Below are 26614 nucleotides of genomic sequence, written 5' to 3'. Positions count from 1 at the left end.
AATGTACAAATCCAGTTGCCGTTTACCTTGGCTTTTCAAAAGAGTGTTATTCACAATGCACAAATTACATTTATTTTAAAGCACCGAAAAATGAAATATAGGGGTTTGATGCTAGTTTAAAGGCCCGTAGTTTCCATTTTTTACTTGCAATGCAGGCTTGTTGGTTTTATATTCCCCTAGAATTTTAGAATAACAATGCAATACTTAAGTCTCAACTAACATTTCTAAAATGCAATGATCTTGCCTTGCAATCGTGTTTTGGATGTACAACTCACAATGAGGACAATCCTGAACTCACATCAAGAGGTAGACGTATTCAGCAGTGTGCCACTAGGAATGAAAGGGCATTTGTGATATTCAGGTTTATTTTATAAGATTTCTTTTGTGCATTTATTTACATCATAATTTATACAATGACTTCAGGTGTGCATAAACACTTTTAATTCAAAATGTACATTGAAACAAAAACATACTGTATATTCTATCACTTTAACTTTTATTCTCGAGTGACTTCGTCTTTTATAAGAAACGTTCGAACTGAACTATATTCTTCTTCCATGTAAATATACATTCACACAATAGTTAACACACAGAAGACAAATAAATGCTCAACATGAATGTATATATTGGTTGTTTTCTCACTACATATACACACATAGGTTATATAAGTAAATTATTTGGCATCCAAATCAAGAGATGGCAGCACTAGTATCCATCATCTCGTATATAAAAGGTCACTCATCAGCCACAACAACAGGACATTGATGAAAGCACCAAGTAACACTGCAGGTGCCGCTGCAGTTGTTGCTTTTGTTGCTCCGTTCTTGTTGTTGCTGTTGTTGTTGTTGTTGTTTGTGGCAGAAGAGGAGGATACTGGTGATGATGACGATGACGATGACGATGATGATGATGATGAAGATGATGATGAAGATGAAGATGATGAGGATGATGATGCAGAGGCTGATGAAACTTCCTTCTCCGTATTTGTCTCTTGTTGAAGGCCAGCTGGATTCTCCCCTGTAAGATTTACAGACAAGGTTGTTATAATTTCCATAGAAAATATAACAGTAAGTCAATGACATTACTGAAAATTGCAATTAATAACAAGAGAAGTTTAATGTTTTTTTCTTTCTTTAATGTAAAACCACAAATCAGAAATATATTCAGGTACTAGAATCAGTTAAACTCAGTTGAGAGGAATCGAAACTTTTGGAAAAATAGTAATTAAGATTAACATTATCTTCACGACTGTACTAACAATATATTGATATCAAAGTACTTTAATAAAATGCAATTTAATTACTTGTTCACGAAAAACATTAGCATATACAATCATACTTACTGGTTTCGGAAATCAAAACAAAAGGAAATACACTGAAAGGAATTCCTAACCAAATTTTCATGTTTGGTACAAAAATACTACTGAAAACCTTAAATCTTCCTCATCGAGAATATTATATATATATATATATATATATATATATATATATATATATATATATATATATATATATATATATATATATATATGATTTCTGACTCACATCAGGATCGAACCCAGGACTTTCAATTGAAAGGGAAGGGGCCTGCCCACTAGGCCTTTCAATTGAAAGACCTGGGTTCGATCCTGATGTGAGCCAGAAATTTATTTCTGTTCCACACGTGATTGTGTGTTGATTATTTCTATATATACATATATGTATATATATATATATATATATATATATATATATATATATATATATATATATATATATATATGAGAGACAGACAGACAGAGAGACAGAAAGAAAGAGAGGGACTTACTCTGGACGACGGTCACCAAAACGGAAGCAGGAGAAGCATTTGAGGGGAAGCACGTGTAGTTTCCTTCATCCTCGCGGGACACAGAAGCGACATAAAGCTTAGAGAATTTTTTCGTGTTGTCAACTGTAACGCCTCGCTCCCTGGGGGAACACGTCAATACTTTTGAGTAAATAACACAATAAAGATGTGTCAGGTTTTTCCGTAGGGAAACCAAGATGTATTACATTCGACGGTGAGCCAGCTGAGTGGATACATGGAATGCTACGGTTCACAAAATTCTTATCCAGTAGAATTTTAATTGGCTACCCAAGGACGGATTTTTTTCCCCCAAACAGGAGAGGAAGCCCAAAAAGTTTATTAAAAGAGCATTTTAAGAAGACATGTTCTAAGGGAATGTATATTAGATAAATATCTATTTTTCTTTAAAATTTACATTTGTTGAGTCAAAATACAATACAAAATGTGTTAAGTGAATTAGTTTTTTATATGAAACCTTCGAAAAAGTTGAACTAAATTATTCTTCTTCCATACATACACACACAAGTGAATATTCGTCATTAATGTAATTATTAGCTGTTTTCTCGCTACATAAACACATATGTTACATGAGTAAATAATTTGGCATCACAGTCAAGAGATGGAAGCACTAGTATCCATTACCTCCTAAACAAAAGAGTATTTAATATATACTAGGTATATTATAAATGCGATCATGATCCTGTCTTGACGTGGAACAAATACGAGGCGTGGATATATTTACCAAAACCAGGAAAAGGTCGGATGAATACTTACTTATCGTAGTTGATCATGCGATCTCCTCTGTACCAAAAGACGAAGGTCGGTGGCTCCGTGGCTCCTTTGAGAAGACAAACCAGCATGAGGGAAGAGCCGCTATGGATGAAGCGTTCTGTGCCTCCGATGATCTCAGCGTGTGCCTCTGCAATGGAAGGATTCGCTCATTGGCATATAATTCCCACTGAGACGTGGAATATCCTCTGGTTGAATCGTGCCACGTCATAATATATCTCACTGATATAAATATATAAAAAAAATATACTGAAAAAATATACTACATAAGTTTACATAAATGATGTCGAAGACGGAAAACCAGGGTAGATCCGAAAGTAAATAAAAAATATAAAGAATTATGAGTGGTTCTCTCTTCTTAGTAGAATCATGTTTTTCTTACATGCTTTCATAAATAATAAGGAAATACAAGAAAGGAAACATATACATATAAACACAAACGCACATGGTGTCAAAATTTGATTGCTCAGTTGGAAGTTTTAAGCAATTCTATGAATATCCCTCTGATGGCAGTTTTTTTTTTTATGAGCTTCAATGTTATGTTTGTTCTTCCCATCATTGCACAGTGGCCTAACGAACTGAAACCACATCACATGTATGCCTTCTTGCCCGAGATATGGTGACTTATATTTTTGGCAATTTATCGTTGCTGGCCCAATAAATGCCGCTACTGACTTTCATCTGCTGCTGTTGCCGTTCTTGTTGTCGGCACTTTCAAGCTCCTATATTAGAACCACAGTCCACCTAAACTTCTTCTCTAGGCGATCCTGTTTTTTAACGGCCTCTGGAGGCCACTGGATCCTAGGCGTCCCCCATTACGGCTACCTTCCTCCTGACACTTCTATGTTCTCTTTAGGTCATCACTCCCTTCCCACAGTTCCTCGTTGGGAGGGTGGGTTCCGTTCTCAACTAGCACTCTGCTGGCCGCGAGTTCGAATCTTCGACCGGCCAATGAAGAATAAGAGAAATTTATTTCTGGTGATAGAAATTCATTTCTCGCTATAATGTGGTTCGGATTCCACAATAAGCTGTACGTCCCGTTGCTAGGTAACCAACTGGTTCTTAGCCACGTAAAATAAATCTAATCCTTCGAGCCAGCCCTAGGAGAGCTGTTAATCAGCTCAGTGGTCTGGTTAAACTAAGATATACTTACCTACTTCCTTCCCACTGTCTCCGTGGGCACTGACCTCTTCCCATCCCCATTATTTCTCTCGATCGTATTATAGGTCGTTGCACAATTAGTCTGCCGTTGAGGTAGTTGTCTCCAATTGTTCTTACAAGGGCTAATATCTTTTATAACCCCAAAAGGGAACGTTGTCTCTGCTGCTTTCACCATCTGGCGGCTAATTTGTGAAGATTATCTCTGTGAAACGTTCCTAATATGGGTGTCCTGTTTACTGCTGTCCATTCCATGCCTACTGACTCCTGTTTTCCGTTTCTGGTCGTCTCTTACCTCCCATTCACGTCATCGTTACAAACGTTTTCCTTCCTCACCACGTAATTCTACACAAACAATTTTATTATCAATATCCCTTTGTTCGTACACATAATAATAAATGACTGAATATTACGTTGGTTTTCAAATTCCGTGAACACTCGAAGCGGAGTGCCATGTATGTAAACAGATCATAATACACAAAACGACAGCAAATGCTCTATGTATACGTGTACGTAGCGATAAACTACAAGTGGTATTTTGTACCTATATCCCGAAGGCCTAATTGTACTTTACAACTGTGAAAAATGCTATGATCAAATCAAAAATACGATATCGATAATAAAATTTGTAGCGCAGTCTGCCTTCACAAAGGATTCATTTGCATCAGTTTTGCATTGTATGAATACATATCAATGTCCAGTCGTATTTGAAGTTTTCGCTCCATCAATTGATATTTCCAGGATATTGAAATGGCAGCATGCTTAAAAACCACGTGACCAAAAACTGAGTAATTCTATTTCAGAGGCTGTTAGTACCTAAATTAAATCTTGGTTTCTCCTCCAATTTTCGATAAAGCTTAGTGAAACCGACTTTAGTACCTTTGTGGCATAATTTTCTATTTATAATGGAGATAAGTATAAACTGATAAAGTAATTCAAAAAAACCTTTCCAAAGACCGCAAAGTTTTTCAGTTTAGATTTGCACTGGCAGTTTATGAGTCAGCATATGGCCACTGATTCATATTTCCAGTACTAACACAGAAAATACCTTATCAAATTTCTGCCTATGGAAGTGAAAGGAACACAGATAAGCCAAGCGTGGGTTTGGACAGCATAAGGAAAATATAAATATTTGATTGGAAGTTTATCGGGATTATATATATATATATATATATATATGACTATTTATCACATCACCGTGATTCATATACAATCAGAAAGCTACAAACGTCCTTTAATATCCAATTCACTCTACCTCGGAAATAATATATTTTCATATATGTTACCGAAGGGGAATTTTAAGTTGATAATAAGTCCACCGTCCCGTGGGATCGAACCAGCGACGGACGAGGAATCAGGACTACAGTGACGCACTAACGAAATCGGCCACAAGAGAGGTATAAGTGAATAACATCTCCCGTCAACTCACCCGTCGAACTCAGGTGTTTTGCGTTTGGAGACGATATCCACCCACCTCTGCCATGTTGACCGTGTAGTGCGTTTGTCGCACGTAGCCATATTATGACTATTTATCACATCACCGTGATTCATATACAATCAGAAAGCTACAAACGTCCTTTAATATCCAATTCACTCTACCTCGGAAATAATATATTTTCATATATGTTACCGAAGGGAATTTTAAGTTGATAATAAGTCCACCGTCCCGTGGGATCGAACCAGCGACGGACGAGGAATCAGGACTACAGTGACGCACTAACGAAATCGGCCACAAGAGAGGTATAAGTGAATAACATCTCCCGTCAACTCACCCGTCGAACTCAGGTGTTTTGCGTTTGGAGACGATATCCACCCACCTCTGCCATGTTGACCGTGTAGTGCGTTTGTCGCACGTAGCCATATTATGACTATTTATCACATCACCGTGATTCATATACAATCAGAAAGCTACAAACGTCCTTTAATATCGTTAGTGCGTCACTGTAGTCCTGATTCCTCGTCCGTCGCTGGTTCGATCCCACGGGACGGTGGACTTATTATCAACTTAAAAATTCCCCTTCGGTAACATATATGAAAATATATTATTTCCGAGGTAGAGTGAATTGGATATTAAAGGACGTTTGTAGCTTTCTGATTGTATATGAATCACGGTGATGTGATAAATAGTCATAATATGGCTACGTGCGACAAACGCACTACACGGTCAACATGGCAGAGGTGGGTGGATATCGTCTCCAAACGCAAAACACCTGAGTTCGACGGGTGAGTTGACGGGAGATGTTATTCACTTATACCTCTCTTGTGGCCGATTTCGTTAGTGCGTCACTGTGGTCCTGATTCCTCGTCCGTCGCTGGTTCGATCCCACGGGACGGTGGACTTATTATCAACTTAAAAATTCCCCTTCGGTAACATATATGAAAATATATTATTTCCGAGGTAGAGTGAATTGGATATTAAAGGACGTTTGTAGCTTTCTGATTATATATATATATATATATATATATATATATATATATATATATATATGTGTGTGTGTGTGTGTGTGTGTGTGTGTGTATGTATATGTATACGTATGTTTACATATATATATATATATATAAAACACTTCATGCAAAAGTTACCTAATATCAATTACTGATAATGTGAACATAGGAACTCTCAATTTTCGTTATCACTCAGAAGCCAGGAAAACTTTGTTGTTCTATGTGAAATTTTATTATAATGAGAAAGAATTCCAAGTGGTAAGAGTGTTAGCCTCGTGCTCTGCCCAAAACATGATGTCTTGAGAGAGAGAGAGAGAGAGAGAGAGAGAGAGAGAGAGAGAGAGAGAGAGAGAGAGAGAGAGAGAGAGAGAGAGAGAGAGTTAAATAAAATCTTCATAAACAACTGATCCCCACCCGCCAAGGTACATACATTCACTAACCAAGACCAATGGTAATTACAAATGCTGGAAGGCAAATATTATACACGTCTTATATACACTGTGTAACAGGAAACATTGCATATGAACACGATAAAATTATTAACTGCAAAATAGCAACTGATTCGGCGTAAATCGTGGAGAGAGAGAGAGAGAGAGAGAGAGAGAGAGAGAGAGAGAGAGAGAGAGAGAGAGAGAAGTAAAGTATATCTCAGTTTAACCAGACCACTGAGCTGGTTAACAGCTCTCCTAGGGCTGTCCCCAAGGATTAGGTTTATTTTACGTGGCTAAGAACCAACTGGTTACCTAGCAACGGGACCTACAGCTTATTGTGGAATCCGAACCACATTATGACGAGAAATGAATTTCTATCACCAGAAATAAATTCCTCTAATTCTTCATTGGCCGCTCGGAGAGTCGAACGCTGGGCCGAAAGCAGAGAGAGAGAGAGAGAGAGAGAGAGAGAGAGAGAGATTATATGGTGAACAAAAAAAAAATTAGTGATGTAATGCAAGACGACTCAAAACACGATAGGAGGTAAACGTTAAGAAAGAAGACACGGAAAAAGAAATGAAAATACCGCGATAAGAAAGAAACTTGGAGGTGATAAACCTCGACATGCGAGGTGAAACGAGCAGAACTAAAGTGAATGACAACAAAGTTTTGACATGAATATCCTCACCCACGCCAAGGGACAAAGAATTCCAAAAGGATAGAAGGCAAACGAAATGGAGGACACATGAGAAAGGGATGAGAATCGGGACCCACCCAAGAAGATAACAGAAGTCGTAATGAATTATCATTTTACGAACAATTTAGTTCCCTTCACAAACATTCTTTTCTTCTGTCTTTTTCAGACTTAATAGAGGATATCTAAGCACATCAAAGGTTCCTACAATCCTACGGCTGGTACTGAGAATGTATGATGATTCACAATCAGTTGACCTTGGATAATAAAGTTTATGAATGAACATTTTTTTCATATACATCATTTACCTTTACGGAAGGTGACTTAGAAGAAAAGACAAGGTTCTGCTACTTCCATCTATCAACCGCTGATTCAAGGATGAACCCTTCATTCTGAAAACTTACCTAAGCAGAGGGATTATCAGAACCTCATAAATACTGCGCCACCTACTTTAACTTCATAACCCTTATCTCTAATTAACTCTCCTTTTCAGCCATCGTTCATATCTTTACTACATCAATTACTCTCAGCAACTTACACTTCATTTACTCCATTTGACTGAGCATTAAAAGTCACTTCCATAAAACAAAGCAGAAACAACACCTCCACATCTTTCAACTATTCTTTTTATAGACATCCTTCTTCCAAACCTTTAGCAGAGGAGCAGCTACCTTCCATGATTTGCCTATTCTAAATTACAATTAGCTGATGCTGTCGTCAATATGGCTAAATGATACATAAGTACAGTGGAGATGCTGAGAGCTATAAACACTTTATATGATATAAGAGAAGCATGTGACAGAATATGATCATGGAAAAGACAATAGTCTAGTGCTATATGGGGCTTCGCCAGGGGCGGGACGTCTCTATGGACATCTAGTAAGCCATGAAGTGATGCAGGAAATCAGAGAAGGAAAATTAGACGTAGGTGCAAAATGAGATGTGAATGGAGTATGGAATCGTTGATGTTTGCATCTGATACAATACTGACTGAAGATGGTGAGGAAAAACGTCGGAAAGTAGCGCAAACTTCGGGAGTTTTTGCAAGAGGATAAACAATACGATGTATGTGATCAACAGTGAGATAATGAGGTTAAATGCAAACCAAGTAGATGGAGCAATGAATGATTATATGGAAGTTAGAAAATGGAAATGACTGGTTTATTTGGGAGTAACAAGAATGGATGATGGTAAGAGAAAAGATAGGTGAAGCAAAAAAGGTAGCAGGGTACATGCAAAAGGCTGAAAGATATCTGTGGAAGCCACAGTCGGAACATATGAAGGAACTGTTAGCCCAACTCTCCTGTATGAAAGTGCGGTATTGATATTAAATACAGATTAAGTATACAAAAATTTGCAGATCCAGATATAAATCTTATTTGTTATTCAAATGGCATACGAAGAACTGAAGGAATAACAGATGTGGAGATATATACAAATGGTAAAACATAAGTATTGGCGAAAAGATGGGACAAAGGGTTTTCAGATCTGGTCACACAGAAAGACTGGAAGGCGACAGGCTGGTAAAAAACCATCTAATTCAGAAATGGTAGGACAGAAAAAAAGAAGGAGCCCTAGGAATATTGGATAGATGGACTGGAAGAGTTCTGGAAACGAAGGACATTAATATACATGCTCTGCAAGCGTATGCCCAAGATATGGAGGTGGGTAGTGCAGTTTTTTAAAAGCTACAGGGTTAAATGGACCTCTGATGAGCATTCTGTACAGGTGTATGAAGCAGCCAATGTTACTAAAGTCTTCCACTTAGGGTTCATCCATGATTCAACATATAAAATATATTGTGCCAGTGACCTTTTTCTTGCTTGTTCTTTGGAGCCCGTTTAGGGAGACAGTTTAATGTTGTGTGTGTGTGTGTGTGTGTGTGTGTGTGTGTGTGTGTGTGTGTGTGTGTGTGTGTGTGTATTCTAATAAAGATTGCCCATAAAACACCAAAAGGATAGATTTTACAGCATTATATTTCGAAGACAACTCTCTCCTTCAACGGGCAGGTAATGGATTAAGGAGCATAGAACAGCAGTATTTATACAGTTGAAAGAACGTTCCAGAAGTCAGCCGCTACATCACTTCTGTTGATAGCTTCTCCTTAATCTTGTTTACCGTTGGTTGGAGGAAGATTTTATCGGCTAGATATGAATCCCAGGCTCCTTTTGAGAGGTTCATTGCATTTCTTTGTTTAATCGGTGCTGATTCTAACATCTGGCTTTTGAGCCAACAATCATTGTTATAAACTATACGTGACATATTCTAATTTATTCGATGATTATGATTATTTATGTGGTTAAAAGTAGCTGAGTTCTGTTGTTCATGTGTGTGTGTGTATACACGCGTTTTATGTGTATATATGCGAAAGCATGACTGTCTGTGTGCGTGATTAAACTTTTAGTTACTTTGACGTTTATTCGTCAATGCAGCCTGCACGAAATCTCACCAGAGCAGACTATTTGAATATGAACATCCATCCATCCATCATCGTATAATTTCTACCAAAAAGAACAAAAAATCGGAAATATACTGTAGTGCATTCCGTGCAAACAAAGAAAGGTTGTCTTCACCTCCACAAAAGCTAATGGAGTCAAGAATAATCATTATCATCGCCACCAACAAAATGACTGAAAATCAATAAATAGTAATTTCACCATTTCCTGGATATACGCTGAGATATATCCAATCTGTCTCTTTTTATAACTCACCAACGACGCTGAGGTTGATCATGAGTGCCTGGGGCGGGTGTGATGACACCTGGCACTCATAGAGTCCGGCGTCATGCGTGGCCACCCATCGCACCGTCAATGTCCAGTCACACCCGTCAGGAGAGACCTTCACGCCCACGCGGGCGTCAGAAGAATAGACCTGCCTCCCGACAGTTAGGAGGTGGTAGTCTCGACGTCTGACCCATGACACCTGGAAAGAGAAGAGGTCATGAATTCTCTTTACGGCGAACGCAACAAATAATGTCATTTATTTTATTTACAATTTTTTTTTTTTATAATTCAACATAATTCTATATAAGGCTATAAAACACAATTCTGCAATTTACCACACATTCACTCACTGTAAACTCTACAGTACAATCAGTCATATATAAATATTCTCGTCCTTTTATTCATGCACACAGACATAATATACCGTATGTGTATATGTGTACAGGAATGAATAGATGACCAATAAGTTCTTAAGAGATTACAATATACTATTTTTTTATTATGTTTCAGCGAATCTGTTCGCTAATACACACACAAAAAAGTTATTCGATAAACACCTGTAGAATCAAGACAGAAAATTAACTAGTCATGCTAATGGATATTACCGTGTATTGTACAGTACATGATCATAAACAAGAAGCAAACCGTCATACTTAAAAATCAACAACTGCCATCCCTCACATTACTTATTTTCACATGCACACATAAACAAAAAAAACGAAAAAAAAAAACGCACAAACGCCTTCCTACAGTCCTTCACTAACTTTTCTCATTTCTTTTCTGCACCAGCGCATCAAAGAGCTCAGGTGATGTAACGCATCCTTAACGAGGTGTTTCTTCAGAACCAGAGCACTTCGTTAACCCAAACTTCTCCCCTGAAATGATACAAGCTTCACGTATGTTACATTCACTGCACATCCACTTCCCTCCTTTCCAGAACAGAACTTCCCAGACTGCGATATATACTGTCGTAAACATGGAAGGACAAATGACCATTTGTTTCAAACGATAATGTTCAAGTTCTGTCTGTAAGATATTTTTGATGAATATAATGTAATCAGTATAATGGTAAATGATACTCATATGTGGATTTTGTCTTTATTTATATATTCATCACATTCCATATTTTCAAGATTCAGTTATACACGCGTGCGCGCGCGCACACACACACACACACACACACACACACACATATATATATATATATATATATATATATATATATATATATATATATATATATATATATATTACTAAAGGACCTCATTCAAACTGGATGGTATCTAACGGAGCTTTTTATTCAGAAAAAGTTACAAGCTTTTTTGGACAAACAGTCCACATTATCAAGTATCGTACAATGAGCAGACGCATAGTCCAGCTGTATTTATATCTGTGTGCTGGGTACTTTTAATCCTATAATCGCCTAGCTCCTCCTGTGTGACCCCCACCCCCTCGTGATCTTGGTCTTTCTCTGGTCCCTTCTTCCAAGTGTCCGTTTTCCGTGCGTTCTCTGATCTTGGTCTTTCTCTGATCTCTTCTTCCAGGTGTCCGTTTTCCGTGTGTTCTCTAATCTTGGTCTTTCTCTGATCCCTTCTTCCAGGTGTCCGTTTTCCGTGCGTTCTCTAATCTTGGTCTTTCTCTGATCCCTTCTTCCAGGTGTCCGTGTGTTCTCTAATCTTGGTCTTTCTCTGATCCCTTCTTCCAGGTGTCCGTTTTCCCGTGTGTTCTCCCCACCCCCTCGTGATCTTGCAAGAGAACGCACGGAAAACGGACACCTGGAAGAAGGGATCAGAGAAAGACCAAGATCAGAGAACACACGAAAAATGGACACCGGGAAGAAGGGATCAGAGAAAGACCAAGATCACAAGGGGGTGGGGGTCACACAGGAGGAGCTAGGCGATTATAGGATTAAAAGTACCCAGCACACAGATATAAATACAGCTGGACTACGCGTCTGCTCATTGTACGGATACTCGATAATGTGGACTGTTTGTCCAAGAAAGCTTGTAACTTTTTCTGAATAAAAAACTCCGTTAGATACCATCCAGTTTGAATGTGGTCCTTTTAGTAATTCTACTAATGCACAGAACAATTGTGTATGTGATAAAGTTAATATATATATATATATATATATATATATATATATATATATATATATGTGTGTGTGTGTGTGTGTGTGTGTGTGTGTGTGTATATATATATATAGAATTGAAAGGCTCGCATGACCTCACCAATATTGTAACATTTTTCCCCAGATCCCTAAGCTCCAACAAAGGCTGCCCAACTATTAGCGGGAGCCGAGGTGCCTTAGAAAATCGATTGACCAATTCATTTCCAATACTACCTTTTCCTCGTTGCACTCTCTTGTTTGTCGATTTAACCGCTGTAATAGCCTTGATCCCGGATCAGTTAAATAGCTTTTTCACCTCGATTTTTCTTTTGCAGTCAGCCATGAGACTAAATAACAGCAGGGCTGTAAAAAACGATTTCATTTTATACTTCTTTCGTGAATGGTAAGTGTAGGTGTTGAGTGCAAATGAAAAAAATAAATGCTGAATCTGCTGAGATGAATCGTCAGCGTAGTAAAAGGGTCGAAAGACCTTAATGGGAAAAATGATAAAAATGTTAACGTACAGTAAGTGAAAGAAAGGGTCAAGTATTTTGAGAGTTTGGCAATGTGGAATAAATGTAGGACAACAGGTTGGCTAAAGATTACACTTCAAAGCGTTATGAGGGAAAAGGAGAGGTACAAATAAAAGTGCTGGATAGGTAGATGAAGTGGAAGAGTTACTGAAATGGAACGGCTTTAATATCCAGGCAGCACAAGTGCGTGTGCAAGTGAGAGGTGAAATATTATATACTGGGTGCAAGGGGAATTGACTCATTGCTCGGAGTAAATAATGGTAGGTGCATGATGAGGCTAGCGTTGTGGCAGTACTCCAAACACAGGGCTCATCAAGGTCTCTGCCTTTAAAGCATGGCTGTGCCAATAAACGATGTGTTGGTTATTATATTATAGTCATTAAATATTCATATGCACAATTACATATGTAAATATGTGTGTCCGGTTACCTTTTAACACACTAAATAATAGTTAGTAATTCCAGAATGGACATTAAGGTCCCTTCTCACAAGAATTTTGGTATATTCTCCTTGTGTATGTATCGTACCCTGATTGAACACAGTTTCTTTTCTTCAAGAGTACTAACGGATAATTCCATAAGCCTTTTGTTTTGTTGAAAAAATGACTTTAGGCTTTTTCTTGACAGTATACTGATTTACAAATGAAAAAGACTCAAAGCCTTTAGCAGCATCCACTGAGAAAATATGCAGCAGCAAATATTCTTTGCCAAAATTTAATGAAAGATGAACTGTCCCTCTCACTATAAACATTTATTAATAATAATATCTGGCCATTACCAGATTTCCTTATCATTGAAAACTCAAAAAGCAGGCTTGTGACAAATTCTAGTATGAATTTAAAATCCAAACCGAAATTAAAGTAACGAAAAAATTATATTCTTATGATTTTAAAGTCCAAAGAGAGAACAAAATGAGGAATGATTAGAAAAACATCTGATACATGACAATAACATATAAATTAGTTCCCCATACCACTAATAATAAAGCCTTTAATACGGTACTAATTTAATGGAGAACACAACGTTTACAAATAATTTCCGGGTAAAAATTTACATTTTCTCAAACGTCTTTCTTTTAACTATTTTAACACAACGTTTACAAATAATTTCCGGGGAAAAATTTATATTTTCTCAAACGTCTTTCTTTCAACTATTGTCCTTAGTTTACTATCTTCTTCAGAAAAACCCGTGAATACCTGTCGCTGTCCTTTTCACTGTAACAAAGCGATTCTGGGTGACTAATTCATCGTTACTCTAATATAATATAAATTTATGTATCAACATGGTTGCTATTACCGAGAGGAATGAGAAAATGTCCTGAAGCCTGATCCACCGGTGGGGATCTGGGAAGAAATTATTATCATCAACTAATGTATTAATAATGCGCCTGTAGATTCCCTGTACTCAGGTATCTTTTTTTATCTGTGTATATTCCTGTACTCGGGTATTTTTTTTTTTTTATCTGCTGCAAGCAACCTCTTCCTTATAATGCGAGAATGTCCGTGGTACCGTCTGCTTTATGGTACACAGATATGTATATATATAAACAAGCATATATATATATATATATATATATATATATATATATATATATATATATATATATATATATATATATATATATTCCAGGTATATACGTTTTCATATGCACGAGACTCTCCTCACTTTCTCTCTCTCTCTCTCTCTCTCTCTCTCTCTCTCTCTCTCTCTCTCTCTCTCTCTCTCTCTCTCTCTCTCTTAAATATAAACATTTATAGGCTATCTGAAATATATACATGTGTACACAAACATATATATATACACACATATATATATTTATATATACATATATATATATATATATATATATATATATATATATATATATATATATATATATATATATATATATATATATATATATATATATATATATTGAAGATTTACTCTTTCCTGCAGGGTAGAAGATTGGAAAAGTAAATTCAAATTCCTGACCACTCATTTACAAATCAGCCTTGAAGAACAATGATAGCAAAGGCGGTGTTTCACTAATAGTAGCTGATTATCCATAAGAAAATACCAAAAACAAAATAAATGTCTAAAATTAGTACGTATTTACATATATATATATATATATATATATATATATATATATATATATATATATATATATATATATATATATATATAGACAAATATTAAAGAGTCTACTTGAAACAGCGTGCACAGAATCACGAAGGTTAACCGTCAGTCAGCAAGGCTATACTAATTTTATGTTATAAAACTTGAAATTTATGCTAGCCTTCAAACAATTTGTATTTCCGTCTCTGACAAAGCTGATCTATTGTTCTGCTCTTAATTGCACCATTTCAGTATATTCCAATTATGAATTTATTCTTGGCTCTGCTCTTAACAATAGGCGTTCTTATTTCCGTATTAATGACAGAGTTGGAGCTCCAAGAGTCTATAACTAAGGCAGATTCATGATGTAAAGATTTGTAGGGATACGATGATGAAGGAGTTCAGAGTGAGTGAACCTCTAATATGGAGTGAGATACAACAAGGGCCTCATGAATTGGAATCTCTAGTAAACCACAGTTCCTCGCTGGAAGAGTCGGTAGAGTTCTCAGCTAGCACTCTGCTAGACCCGAGTTCGAGTCTCCGTCCGGCCAATGAAGAATTAGAGGAATTTACTTCTGGTGGTAGAAATTCATTTCTCGGTATAATGTGGTTCGGATTCCACAATAAGCTGTAGGTCCCTTTGCTAGGTAACCAGTTGGTTCTTAGCCACGTAAAATAAGTCTAATCCTTCGGGCCAGCCCTAGGAGAGCTGTAAATCAGCTCAGTGGTCTGCTTAAACTAAGGTATACTTAATTTTTCTAGTATATCATACGTCGAGAGAGAGAGATGCACAACACAAGAATGAACAGGAAGATGAGGAACATGAATATTGATGCTACTCAAGCGTCACAGGAAAAAAATATACAGTGAATAAATTATAAACTAAACATTAACACGCTGAAATAAGAACAGATGTAATTTTAACAGATAATGCTAATTCGAAATTCTCAATTACAAAAAATCTCAGGATTAAGAAAACTAACACTGGAATCATTCTTGAACGATCTTACGCGCGTCTTATGCTATTTTTTTTCTTTTTTTTTTGTCTCTAATGCTTTCTTTTCCTATTAAATTGCAGTGATTTTCAACTTCTGGCGTACTTGGTATGTATTACTACCACTTAGCCTAGGACACTGTAACAACCTCTCATTAATGTTTTACCAAATACAGTACACCTATAATGCATTTGGAAAATATAAAAATAAATATCCTCCGGAAAAAACAAGTTAGAAAAAACGTATTCTTCATGAGTCCCGTAAGGGGTATTGCCGTCAGTGCACCTTACGTGGTTCACTGTGGGTATTACTAAAGGTTGTTTACAGCGTCCCTTTGGCTCCTAGCTGCACCAGTTTTTCCTTTCTTCCATCTTGCTGTCCAACCACTCTAACTCCCTCTTTTCACTCTTAATGGCTAACACTGTCCTAGTGCTTAGCTTTACAGCCAAATTTTCATATATCGAATCAGTTCAGATCCTCTTTATACCGTTCATCCCATAGTCAAGAATATAACAACTCTAATGAGCAACTTTAAGTGGTTTGTGAATATTCATGTACAAATGACCAGAGAGGCTACAGAGAATACCTCGATCTCAAGAAGGAAAGAAATCAAGAATTATTATAAAACTATCGTCAGAGATGCAGTTTCCTCCTCCTTCATTAATGGGCTTCCCCTCCTTCTCTGGTACCTCGAAAGGCTTCCCTAATTTGGTTACGTTACCCAGGGTTCTTCCGCACCGCTCGTTATGAGCACCTGACGGGAGATCCTCCAGTAGCTGAGGATAACAAAGGTTCCTAATTGCCGACGGGTTCCACTTCACTTGTTGACAGATCATTATTATCCTCCGTTGCCTCAGATAGATACGTGAAGCAATCAAGCGATATGATATTGTTTTATCTAATTAACCAGCGTCTTTGTACGTATGTGTGAGAGAGAGAGAGAGAGAGAGAGAGAGAGAGAGAGAGAGAGAGAGAGAGAGAGAGAGAGAGAGAGAAGTACTGCTCTGAGCTTAGTGCAAACATGAACTCTTAGATGATCATGGGTCACATAAAAAAGAAGACTATTATAACACAACTATGAAATGAACAAAGCCAACTTAGCGATAGGAGACAGGAACGTAAATCGAGTAAATGGATGATAAAAAAAAAGCAATAAAAGTCTCTACGCAAAGTAAATTAATATTCAGCCTACATTTTTGATTGGTCAGTACTCATCAATAATGTTCCAAGTGAATTCCAATTAAGCCTTTCATTAACTTTCTTTGCCAGAACGATTATGCGACAATGCAGTCGAATAAAATAGAGGGAGGAAGTCAACTGCTTATGCTCTCTCTCTCTCTCTCTCTCTCTCTCTCTCTCTCTCTCTCTCTCTCTCTCTCTCTCTCTCTCCATGACTTGCACTTGCTTGTTACAGCAAAGAATAAAACGAATCTCTTAAGACAAAATGTAAGCAGCTACGTCCATACTACAACTGCTGGAAAACTGAACTGTAGTGGTCTTACATGTCATAAACATACAAAAAAAAAGTTTTAATTACAAGGAAACTATAAACCAACACAAATTCACATTTAATGGCAGAAAGAAAATTACATATGTACCTCTCAGAATTTCAGCCTCTGTAGTTGGGTTTATTAACATACTGAGGAACGGATTTTCGACGATGAACTGAAAGGAAAAACTCCTTGAACTTTCAGGATATTATGTCCATTGTCTCGAACAAAACCAGACTTAAAAATGTTAAATTTTTACTAAAGAGCTTAAAGAAATTGTAATTGCTACAACTGCGTTTGATGCTCGACCTTCCAACAATGAAATCTCTACAGTAGTCGCCTTTATTCCCCAAAAATTCAGCTCCCACTTGCAATATCCTCGTTATCATAAATCCGCAGTCACTTCACGAAGTAATCAGCTTACGAAAGAATTAAAAGCCCGGATGACTGCATCATAACAAGGACTCAAACTTGCGTTATTTATAATGGTACGTCGTTCACCAAGGCCCATGAATCTCGTTAATGGCCAACGAACCCAAATTAATCATACATACTTCAGTCACCTCCCTGGACCCCCTTGACCTGGCCAACCCCTCCACAGCGCCCAAATCTGGATAAAGACGACTCGTAATCAAGAATTAACGAGGTTTTACGTCACTGGCTTCTCTTGTGGGGTCTGACATTACGAGTGCTCAGTTTTCATTAGGGGCCAAGCGAAGGAATTTCGTTAAAATCATGCATAAGAATTCTTAACCTTTCCCTCTTTTGTCAGGTCACATTCCTTCTTTATTTGCTTGTCTCATTTGCCCCCTGACTATAGTTCAGAAAGAGCATTAGATTGTCATTTTCATCGATCTCTGCCTGGAAGGAAAAAGAAAAAAGCACTTCCCACGGGAACCAACAACAAATTTTTCATTGCAGTAAAAATCATAACTTGCTTTTAATCCTTTCTACTTGCATCCCGTTCATCTCCATACGTATTATTCTCTTTTTCCATAATAGATTCCTTCCTTGTAATTCTCTCTCTCTCTGCGAGCGATACGTTTTTAATAATGCCAGTAAATTCGTCCAACCATTCACTCTCACTCTCCTTCTTTACTTCATTACTAATATATTACTTCAAGCTCCATGTGGTAAACAGGTATGGTCTGGCATCAGCCGCAAACTAATCCGTTTAATTAATATCTAGACCATTGATAACTGTCAATGTGTCCTTTTGCTGCCCTCCAAAACCGTCACAACACGCCCTCCACACCATGGCCCTGGAAACCACAATTCTTCTTTTACAATTTATTTATGTTCGATTATAACAACGAGACTTTAGCAGCTGCATAAATTCCTTACCAGTTTCGAATATGTGATTTATTTGCATTATTGCACAGCCATCTCAAATCGATATTCGTATTATTGTGTAATATTCATTGTGCTTCCACGTTTAATGGATGGCCTTCGGCTCTCTTTGAATATTGCTTTCATGTTTTTTAACAGGTTTCGAGCGGGTCGGACGTATTCTGGAAGTAGCCGTACTTGTTTGCTTTAAAGCTTCGTTATCATAAAAAAATTAGCCTTTATCAGTTATTCAGAGTGATTTCCCAAGAGAGAGAGAGAGAGAGAGAGAGAGAGAGAGAGAGAGAGAGAGAGAGAGAGAGAGAGGTTTTGAATACCTAATACACAGAAAACATAAAACTAGACTCTGAAAGATACTAAAATCTCGAAAGCTAATTTTGTTACGATCCACGGGCAATGGTTAAAAAACTAAAAATAAAACAGACAGACAAACATCTGCAATAAAACGGAGTAATGAATCTCCACGCAAATTTCGAAACTGATTTCTAAATGAAATAAGGCAAATGCACAAATTCCTATGTATAACCTGCTGAGTTACGAATGCATAGATTGCTAAAAATCTTCACTAGTTTTAAACAGTGCAATTGGAAGACGTCTAGAAAAGAAGTCATACACTACTTAAAAGGAAATGAAACTAAAATAGGTCATAAAGTACAATAAAATCTACAAATGGAAAGGTAGTGAAACATAATGTTTGCCTAATTTGGAAATAGGAAAGAACACTGTCAAACAAAGAATCCACATTTTGTTTAAGGCATCATCTAAACGATAAAAAAAGAAAATTATTTAACGATATGACGAAGAGTGTAGGGGCAACGGATAGGTATAAGGAAGTATATGCCAAAGCAGAGTAACTGCAAATTATACGGATTCATGAACCCTACAAGTTTTCAAAAGGGGTATGATATTCGCTACCCAAAAATTATGTCACGAGTTCCGCTAGATAAGAAAATACACTTTACAAAACATGATACTGTTAAAAAACACTACTAAAAAAAATAATGAGAAAGCTGTACCCCTAAACGACTTTAAATGCTATTGCAAAAAATGAATGCTAATGCCGCTGAACACGAAATAAAAATTCCACACAAATTTCATTCTGTCAGACGTAAAGGGAGTTAATAAGGAAGAGTTAAAAAGGGTTTTAGGTAAGATTCTCTCTCTCTCTCTCTCTCTCTCTCTCTCTCTCTCTCTCTCTCTCTCTCTCCTCTTTCTTTTGCTAAACATTTGCTTCACCTGTTTCATTCTCCTTCTTTCATTCGACATACTGATTCTGCCTTACCATTCCATCAGCCAAGGATGACGACAAGCGACAAGGGAGGGCTGCAGTGGCTCCGGCCTGGGCAGTGACATCGCTGTGGTTTTTCTGTCGAAATATGTTGTCCCCAGCGAGGACCTCCCCTCCTTGGCCGACCACTCGGTTGAAATGGGTACCATCTGGGCCTGTAAGAAAAAGCAATATTGGGTTACCCTGGGAATAATACAATTTATTTTGTAATTGGTAATGCGAAGCATACAAGGTATCGAAATTGTTCTCTCTCAACCATGTAGTTTTTCGTTACCTTATTGGCATAGTTTACTTTTCAAATATATGTTTTATCTTAATAGTGATACGTCATTTAAAACTATTAAGTGCAGCCGCTATAACTGTTACATCATTTTCACATCTGTGCTATTGCATAATGAAACAAGATCATGTATGTTTAGGATGTTGGCCGACACATTTCCTTAAACTACTGACGAAGAATCAATTTCTCTGTCACAGTTCGATATCAAATTACCTCTTCTAGTAATCTGCATTCTTATAACTCGCTTGAAAGCAGTCCTAAATACAATGATATTCACATCAGTGTATTTGGGATACTTATATCGTTAGAATGGGATAATCTAAAAAGCAGCACGAGAAGAGAAAAAGTAAAGAAAAAAATCTGTGAATAAATTTAAACCCTTATGGGCACCTTCACGCCTGATGCCTCCTGATAGCAACTAGATGGAGGAATTTTACAGTCAGCGGAGTGCACCTAATCAGCAGAAAACATCGTAAACCAGCATCGGCAACTCCCCAGTTTTCCTCGCCGTGGAAATGATGTGTCACACTGACACTTTCAGCCGAATAAGCAAGCAGCCACTTCCAAACAAAATGGAATAAATCGACATCAGAGCAGAGGCAAATTTCCTTCTGTATATTTGTCTCTTTGCTCCGGTGGTGAATAACGGCTCTCCCTGTTTGTCGTGAGCAACATTAATTCTGCCCTACATTTTATGTCTTTATATTACAGATCCTTACATCGGCTATTGTGTAATTTATTTTAATATGAGTATTTTTCCTTATTCGATCAATACCTATCCTTGAAATAAGTTTAATAAAAAAATACAACAAATCCAAGTGGTATTCTTTAACATCAGTTCTGCTGAAACTAATGACAACAACTAGAGGTCTGGTAATTTTCTACATTAATATGAATGTTCTTTTTAGGCACAAACGCTCCTCCGACACAAAAAGGAACACATTCAACATTCACGCTATATTACTGACAGGTTTTTTCATACTCCTGGGTTAGTTTACTCTGGCATAGTTCAGTCTGAAAATAATTTTATGGATAAATAACTAATTTTCCTTTAATTTGTCATTTTGAGCAACATTTGATAAGAACTATTCATAGCCGAAATCAGCAGTTCAATATTATTACAATTTGAACCAAAAATAACGCGTATATGACTTATTAACCACAATAAGAGGACATGCAACAAATCGTAAATATTAATAACCTCCAAAGGATACAAAGTACTATGCATTCTCATTAGACTGGACAACGTGAAACAGAAATATTTAGAAACCTTTCCACTAACAAGAAAGAGCTGCACGGCCTCCGCTCGAGAGGATCTGTCAGGTTATGTTGCCAGTCACTCGAAACTCAGTTATTTATTTCTCCAAACGAAAACGGGGAGCTCAGATGTAATCGAATTACCAAGGGCGAAGGTCTATGGACGCCGAGGACGTAGCTTTAGATATGTTTCTTACAGACAATTAAGTTAGGCCCTATGAGTCTCGAAGGAAAAATAGGCACAGGTGCCTTTTTCTCATGATTACATTACACTTATTATTGTTTCGGTAACCTAGTCAGTGTCTCTGGTCTTCCGTTTTTCTGAATTATCAATTGGTATTGTCAGTGCCACATAGTGACATCATCATCTCCCATATTAATGACACTAGAACGCAGTCACTACCAAAATACTGTCGTCGTTATTCACTGCTACGTTGGGGATCGAAACAAAGATATCAAGAACACACAAATACGCACGCACACACACACACACACACACACACACACACACACACACATATATATATATATATATATATATATATATATATATATATATATATATATATATATATATATATATATATATATATAATGGCAAACCAACATGCCTATAGAAGTGTCTCAACAGTACACTCAATTGTGACTAAACAATGGAGTGTTCTCACGTCGGTTCTAGTAATGAAATTATAGCATAAAAAAATTTGAATACTTCCGTAGTTGCAAAAAATTATTAACGAAAAAAGAAGCCAAGTTCTATAACAAAATATATATACGAGCTCTCTTCTACCAACATAATTTATAATGAAAGCAGAAACCTAAACGTCCCGAAAGTGACATGAAAAGCAGAACCCCCGACCAGGCCTCGGAGGAAACTACGAACAGTCGCTATTTGTCTCTCGCCTCATCCTGCCTCCCGATTCGCACCTTCATGCGGTGCTTCCTTTTATCATGCTGACATGGAAAACAAGGAGAGATATTAGTCATATTTAAATTTCTCCGGTTCTGCGTGGAAAACACGACAGCTTCTATCAATTATCAAAGGCTAGATATTATGCTACACCGCCACTGGTGCTGTATTGTGTCTATATTTTGTGAAAACCTTTTTAACTTCACTAACAATATTAGTAGTTAGGATAGTGTAATTTCCTACGGCTGTACAGGGCATCTCTCTCTCTCTCTCTCTCTCTCTCTCTCTCTCTCTCTCTCTCTCTCTCTCTCTAGTGGCACTGAGTAATCGATAAAACGTTAGAGGGCGGACATGTTTTTCATTCACTTGTAAAATTTTCAAAATTACTTGTCAAAGGATGAAATGTACTACTTTTTTTTTCATTAACATCTCCAGTTCTAGCATCCTCAACGAATTTTTACTATCGGCAGAGCCGAAACAGAAAGCAGGAGAAATTCAATTTCCTTCTACCAACTACAAAAAAAGGTATTCTGGTCTCTACAGACAACCAGTTTCGAGTATCGCTTCATGTAAGGGAAATGAAAAAGAAAGGAAACCTAATTGTTACATCAGCACCAGTTCCGCCAAACCTCCTTAAACATTCCTATGAGTCTAATATGATCTTGAACACTAGAATTTTCTGTAATTTATCTTTAGAAACAACCTTAAAATGCAAAGCACTGCAGTAATTTTACAGAAGAACCTGCATGGCCAGTCATAAATATCTTTCAAAACCTTTTTAAAGGGAAAACGATAAATCAGGTGATGGCAAGCATAAAAGGGATAAATGTCATTGCTTTTAGATTGCGTGACGGTTATCCTTTATAATGACAATAATAAAAGTGGAATTAATGAAAGGTCACAGCTATCAACGATGACAGCTTGCCTTCTTACCTTCAAAAATTTCAAACCCATCCATAATTTACTCTGCTATTAGGATGATTAATGGCCACCTGGAGAGCAAGCAACTGACACAGGCATGACATATATTCATATACACACACATATATATAATATATATATATATATTATATATAATAAATAAATAAATAAATATATATATAATGTATAATATATATATATATATATATATATATATATATATATATATATATATATATATATACAGAAGGAGAGAGAGAGAGAGAGAGAGAGAGAGAGAGAGAGAGAGAGAGAGAGAGAGAGAGAGAGAGAGAGAGAGAGAGAGAGACTGCCAACTACTGACTAAACTTCATCGAAACAGGAATTTAACATTTGTCTTATGCATTAGCTACCTTATTTTACACCTAATTATTATCTTCCTATGAAGAATCATGGTTCTACATCTAAAACCTTAACAAATTCCCCAATAAATCCTTTGTGAACGATATTCTCTCCATTAGAAGTCATAGATTTAGCACTTTAAAATAGGTAATTGTTCCACGGAGTGTCATAATTTACTTCTCCGCCGAAGATTCATGTAAAACATCTCCTAAATATATGAATATTACAGTCTCGCGCTCTCCACTTGGCTGCTTTCCACTCAAATATATCAAGCAATTATCCTCCAGTGTTCCATTTAACCAACATATATTCCAGCGTATACAATACATCAGGATTAATTCGAATTTAATGTGTCTGCAATATATCCCGGGATTACTCAGCCATTTCATTTCGGAATATAAGGGTTCTCTAAGATAACGCAAGCTTTATCTTTAAAAAAAAAAAAGGCGCACGACCAATTTCTCCTGCATTCACTTCAAAAACTTTCGAGCGTAATTTAGGTGAAATGCTTTCAGGCTTAATTTCTCCTCAGCATATCTAGGCCTTCATTTCCCCTCAATATATTCCGGCTTCAACTTCTCGGGATATGTAAATTCATCTTTGCATTCCCATGGGGGCCACGTAACATCAGAAGCATTAACATGAGAGAGAGAGAGAGAGAGAGAGAGAGAGAGAGAGAGAGAGAGAGAGAGAGAGAGATCTACATTACAACCGAGAAACCTTGAGAAGCAGGTTCTTGACATACCATCGGATATTCTACTAATAAGAAGTTCTCAGCAATTCTCGTGAGAGAACCTTAGCCGGAATGTTCTGAAACTGAATCCTATAAATTATTTCACAAGAGAGTGATGGTATCAAATACTTATCATTTACTGAGGCTTGAGCCCTGGTGAAGATAAATGAGGAATATATTCAGTCTAAGAATGACTCTACTGTATTGTAACAACGCTGTACAAAATTTAAGGGCCCATTAAAACATTTTGCTTCATTAACAAAAGTATTTATATTAAAATAAAAAGTCTGCTTCAACAACATAGTTTCGTAGCACTTCCTGTGCAATTCTGGTTTGTTAAATCGCCCTGGGAGATTCTAGGAAGACCCATGTGATAAGCTATTGTAAAACATTTCCAGTGGTTCCCTTGTAGTTTCTTATTGCCAGAATATTGGCGAAGTTGCCTGTAAACAAATACCGGCAGGTAATACAGAGAAACAATGTATTAATCCGCTATTACCTTGCTCATTCATAATGTGCGTAATATGTTCTGAACCTCTCTTTATCATATGAATTATAAATTGTAGTAGCGGCCAACAGTCCTAGTAATCTACCCTTATGAAATCGAACGTACTGGTGGTTGCCAGGACGCGACAATGATGTCATCAGACTTTCTGGTAGTCACAGCTCCTTGCAACAAGCTCCCTAGGTGGCTAAGCCCCACTGACATTTCTTTTTATATTCTCTCTTGTTTTCTTATAGACTGGGATAAAAGGGGGTGCGTCCTCAAAGAAATGGAAAATGTTATGAGCGCAATCTTTCAATAAGAGGGGTAACTGTCTAATAGCTATTTTTCACTCTTTCAATAAGAGCAAGTTCTTCGAAGTACAACAGAAAAGGCCTATGGGTAGCCTGGTTCACATTAATACAATATAATAAAATTCACATAGAACTCTTCGATAATAAGTGGGTCAGAGTGGCCATTTCCTTCTAACTGAGTACACTGTGGTATTTCTGAATGTTAATCATCAATATCAATGTAGAAAACTGAGATGTCTTGTTATTCCTATCTAGCACAATCTTCAGTGTAAAATTCTTGGGCAAAGATCCGTGAATAATAGCCGAGGGAAGAAATACTATTCATTTATAAAAAATACTGAAGACATTAAATAAACTGACAGGCAAACTTAATAAAAAAAACATACTTTAAACAACTAATGAACCCTTTTCCGAAATAAGACAGCTATCATTCTGATCGATTAGCGTGAGAAGACAATCAAATGGCCTTCAATTTTCTTTCCAACAGAGCAGACTCACGATCCATTTTCATTCTTAATGTCTGAATTACCAACCATTTCTTATCGATTTACCCGAGACACAACACGCGCACACACACACACACACACACAAGGAACTCAGATTCTGTACCGTGTTATTTCTTCTGTGCTAATCAAGTGAGAGTCGGGGGACTACTTTTGCTTTGCTTTCAGTCTGTCAATCCGTCTGTCCGTCAGCCACGCTGACCTTGTCATTAACTGAAACTAGACCACAGGGCAAAAGTTAAAGCGCACAAACAAACACGCAATACACTACTAATCACACCTATGGGAATTCAGCTACATACACTGGCGAAGGTTTTCACATTATCCACAACAGAATGATGAAATTACTCTGTTACAATGGCGATTGCTATTTTTATTGGTTTACACGACGAGATGATCTTTTATTAATTATTTAATTTCTTTGCTCCTACTGGCGTCGTTTTTCTGAGTAATCGAACTTTTCATTCTTATTTCAAATAAATTTGCGGAATACTAAGATTCTTTATTGAATGATATCCCTTGCATACGCAGTTTTCTCTCTCTGAATGTCTCTTTTTGTGATTGTGTGTATGTGTGTGTGTGTGTCTTTTATATCAGAAATATATTCTGAAGGATTTTCTCCCATCTAATTTATGTTTATTTTTCAATTCATACATCGGCTTACTTCCTCATCTTTTTACTTTTGAAAGTTCGTTAATCTTCATCGGTGAAGTTAAGTAACATTGGGTCTGGTCAGTAGGCCTACTATAAAAATGGATGCCAGAAGCCGCAGGCAAATAAGTTTCCGTGATAATTACTAAAACCTGGGATACACAAAGGGTTATTTGGGGGGGGGGGACGGCGGTGGGTCACAATGAGTTCCGGAAAGCCAAGTGAATGAGTGAATTGAATAGGAATATAACTGA

The 26614-nt window shown here is 37.0% G+C and overlaps 1 protein-coding gene across 2 annotated transcripts in view; it reads right to left on the bottom strand.

The window, feature by feature from the left end:
- Window positions 1-347: 347 nt before the first annotated feature.
- LOC136843625 (limbic system-associated membrane protein-like) overlaps window positions 348-26614 on the bottom strand; it is a 146908-nt gene continuing 120641 nt past the window's right edge. For both annotated transcript variants that reach the window (XM_067112170.1, XM_067112171.1), the window contains 5 exons: window positions 19921-20081; window positions 10053-10263; window positions 2599-2743; window positions 1807-1946; window positions 348-1017 (listed from right to left, as the gene is read on the bottom strand). In XM_067112170.1, the coding sequence (XP_066968271.1) occupies window positions 716-1017; window positions 1807-1946; window positions 2599-2743; window positions 10053-10263; window positions 19921-20081 (959 nt within the window). In that variant the 3' untranslated portion in view covers window positions 348-715. The remainder of the gene's footprint in view (window positions 1018-1806; window positions 1947-2598; window positions 2744-10052; window positions 10264-19920; window positions 20082-26614) is intronic.

Source organism: Macrobrachium rosenbergii, chromosome 12, assembly GCF_040412425.1.
Source record: "Macrobrachium rosenbergii isolate ZJJX-2024 chromosome 12, ASM4041242v1, whole genome shotgun sequence".
Classification (NCBI taxonomy): Eukaryota; Metazoa; Arthropoda; class Malacostraca; order Decapoda; family Palaemonidae; genus Macrobrachium; species Macrobrachium rosenbergii.
The sequence above is the reverse complement of the archived record's forward strand: the minus strand, read 5'-3'. Positions and strand labels throughout refer to the sequence as shown.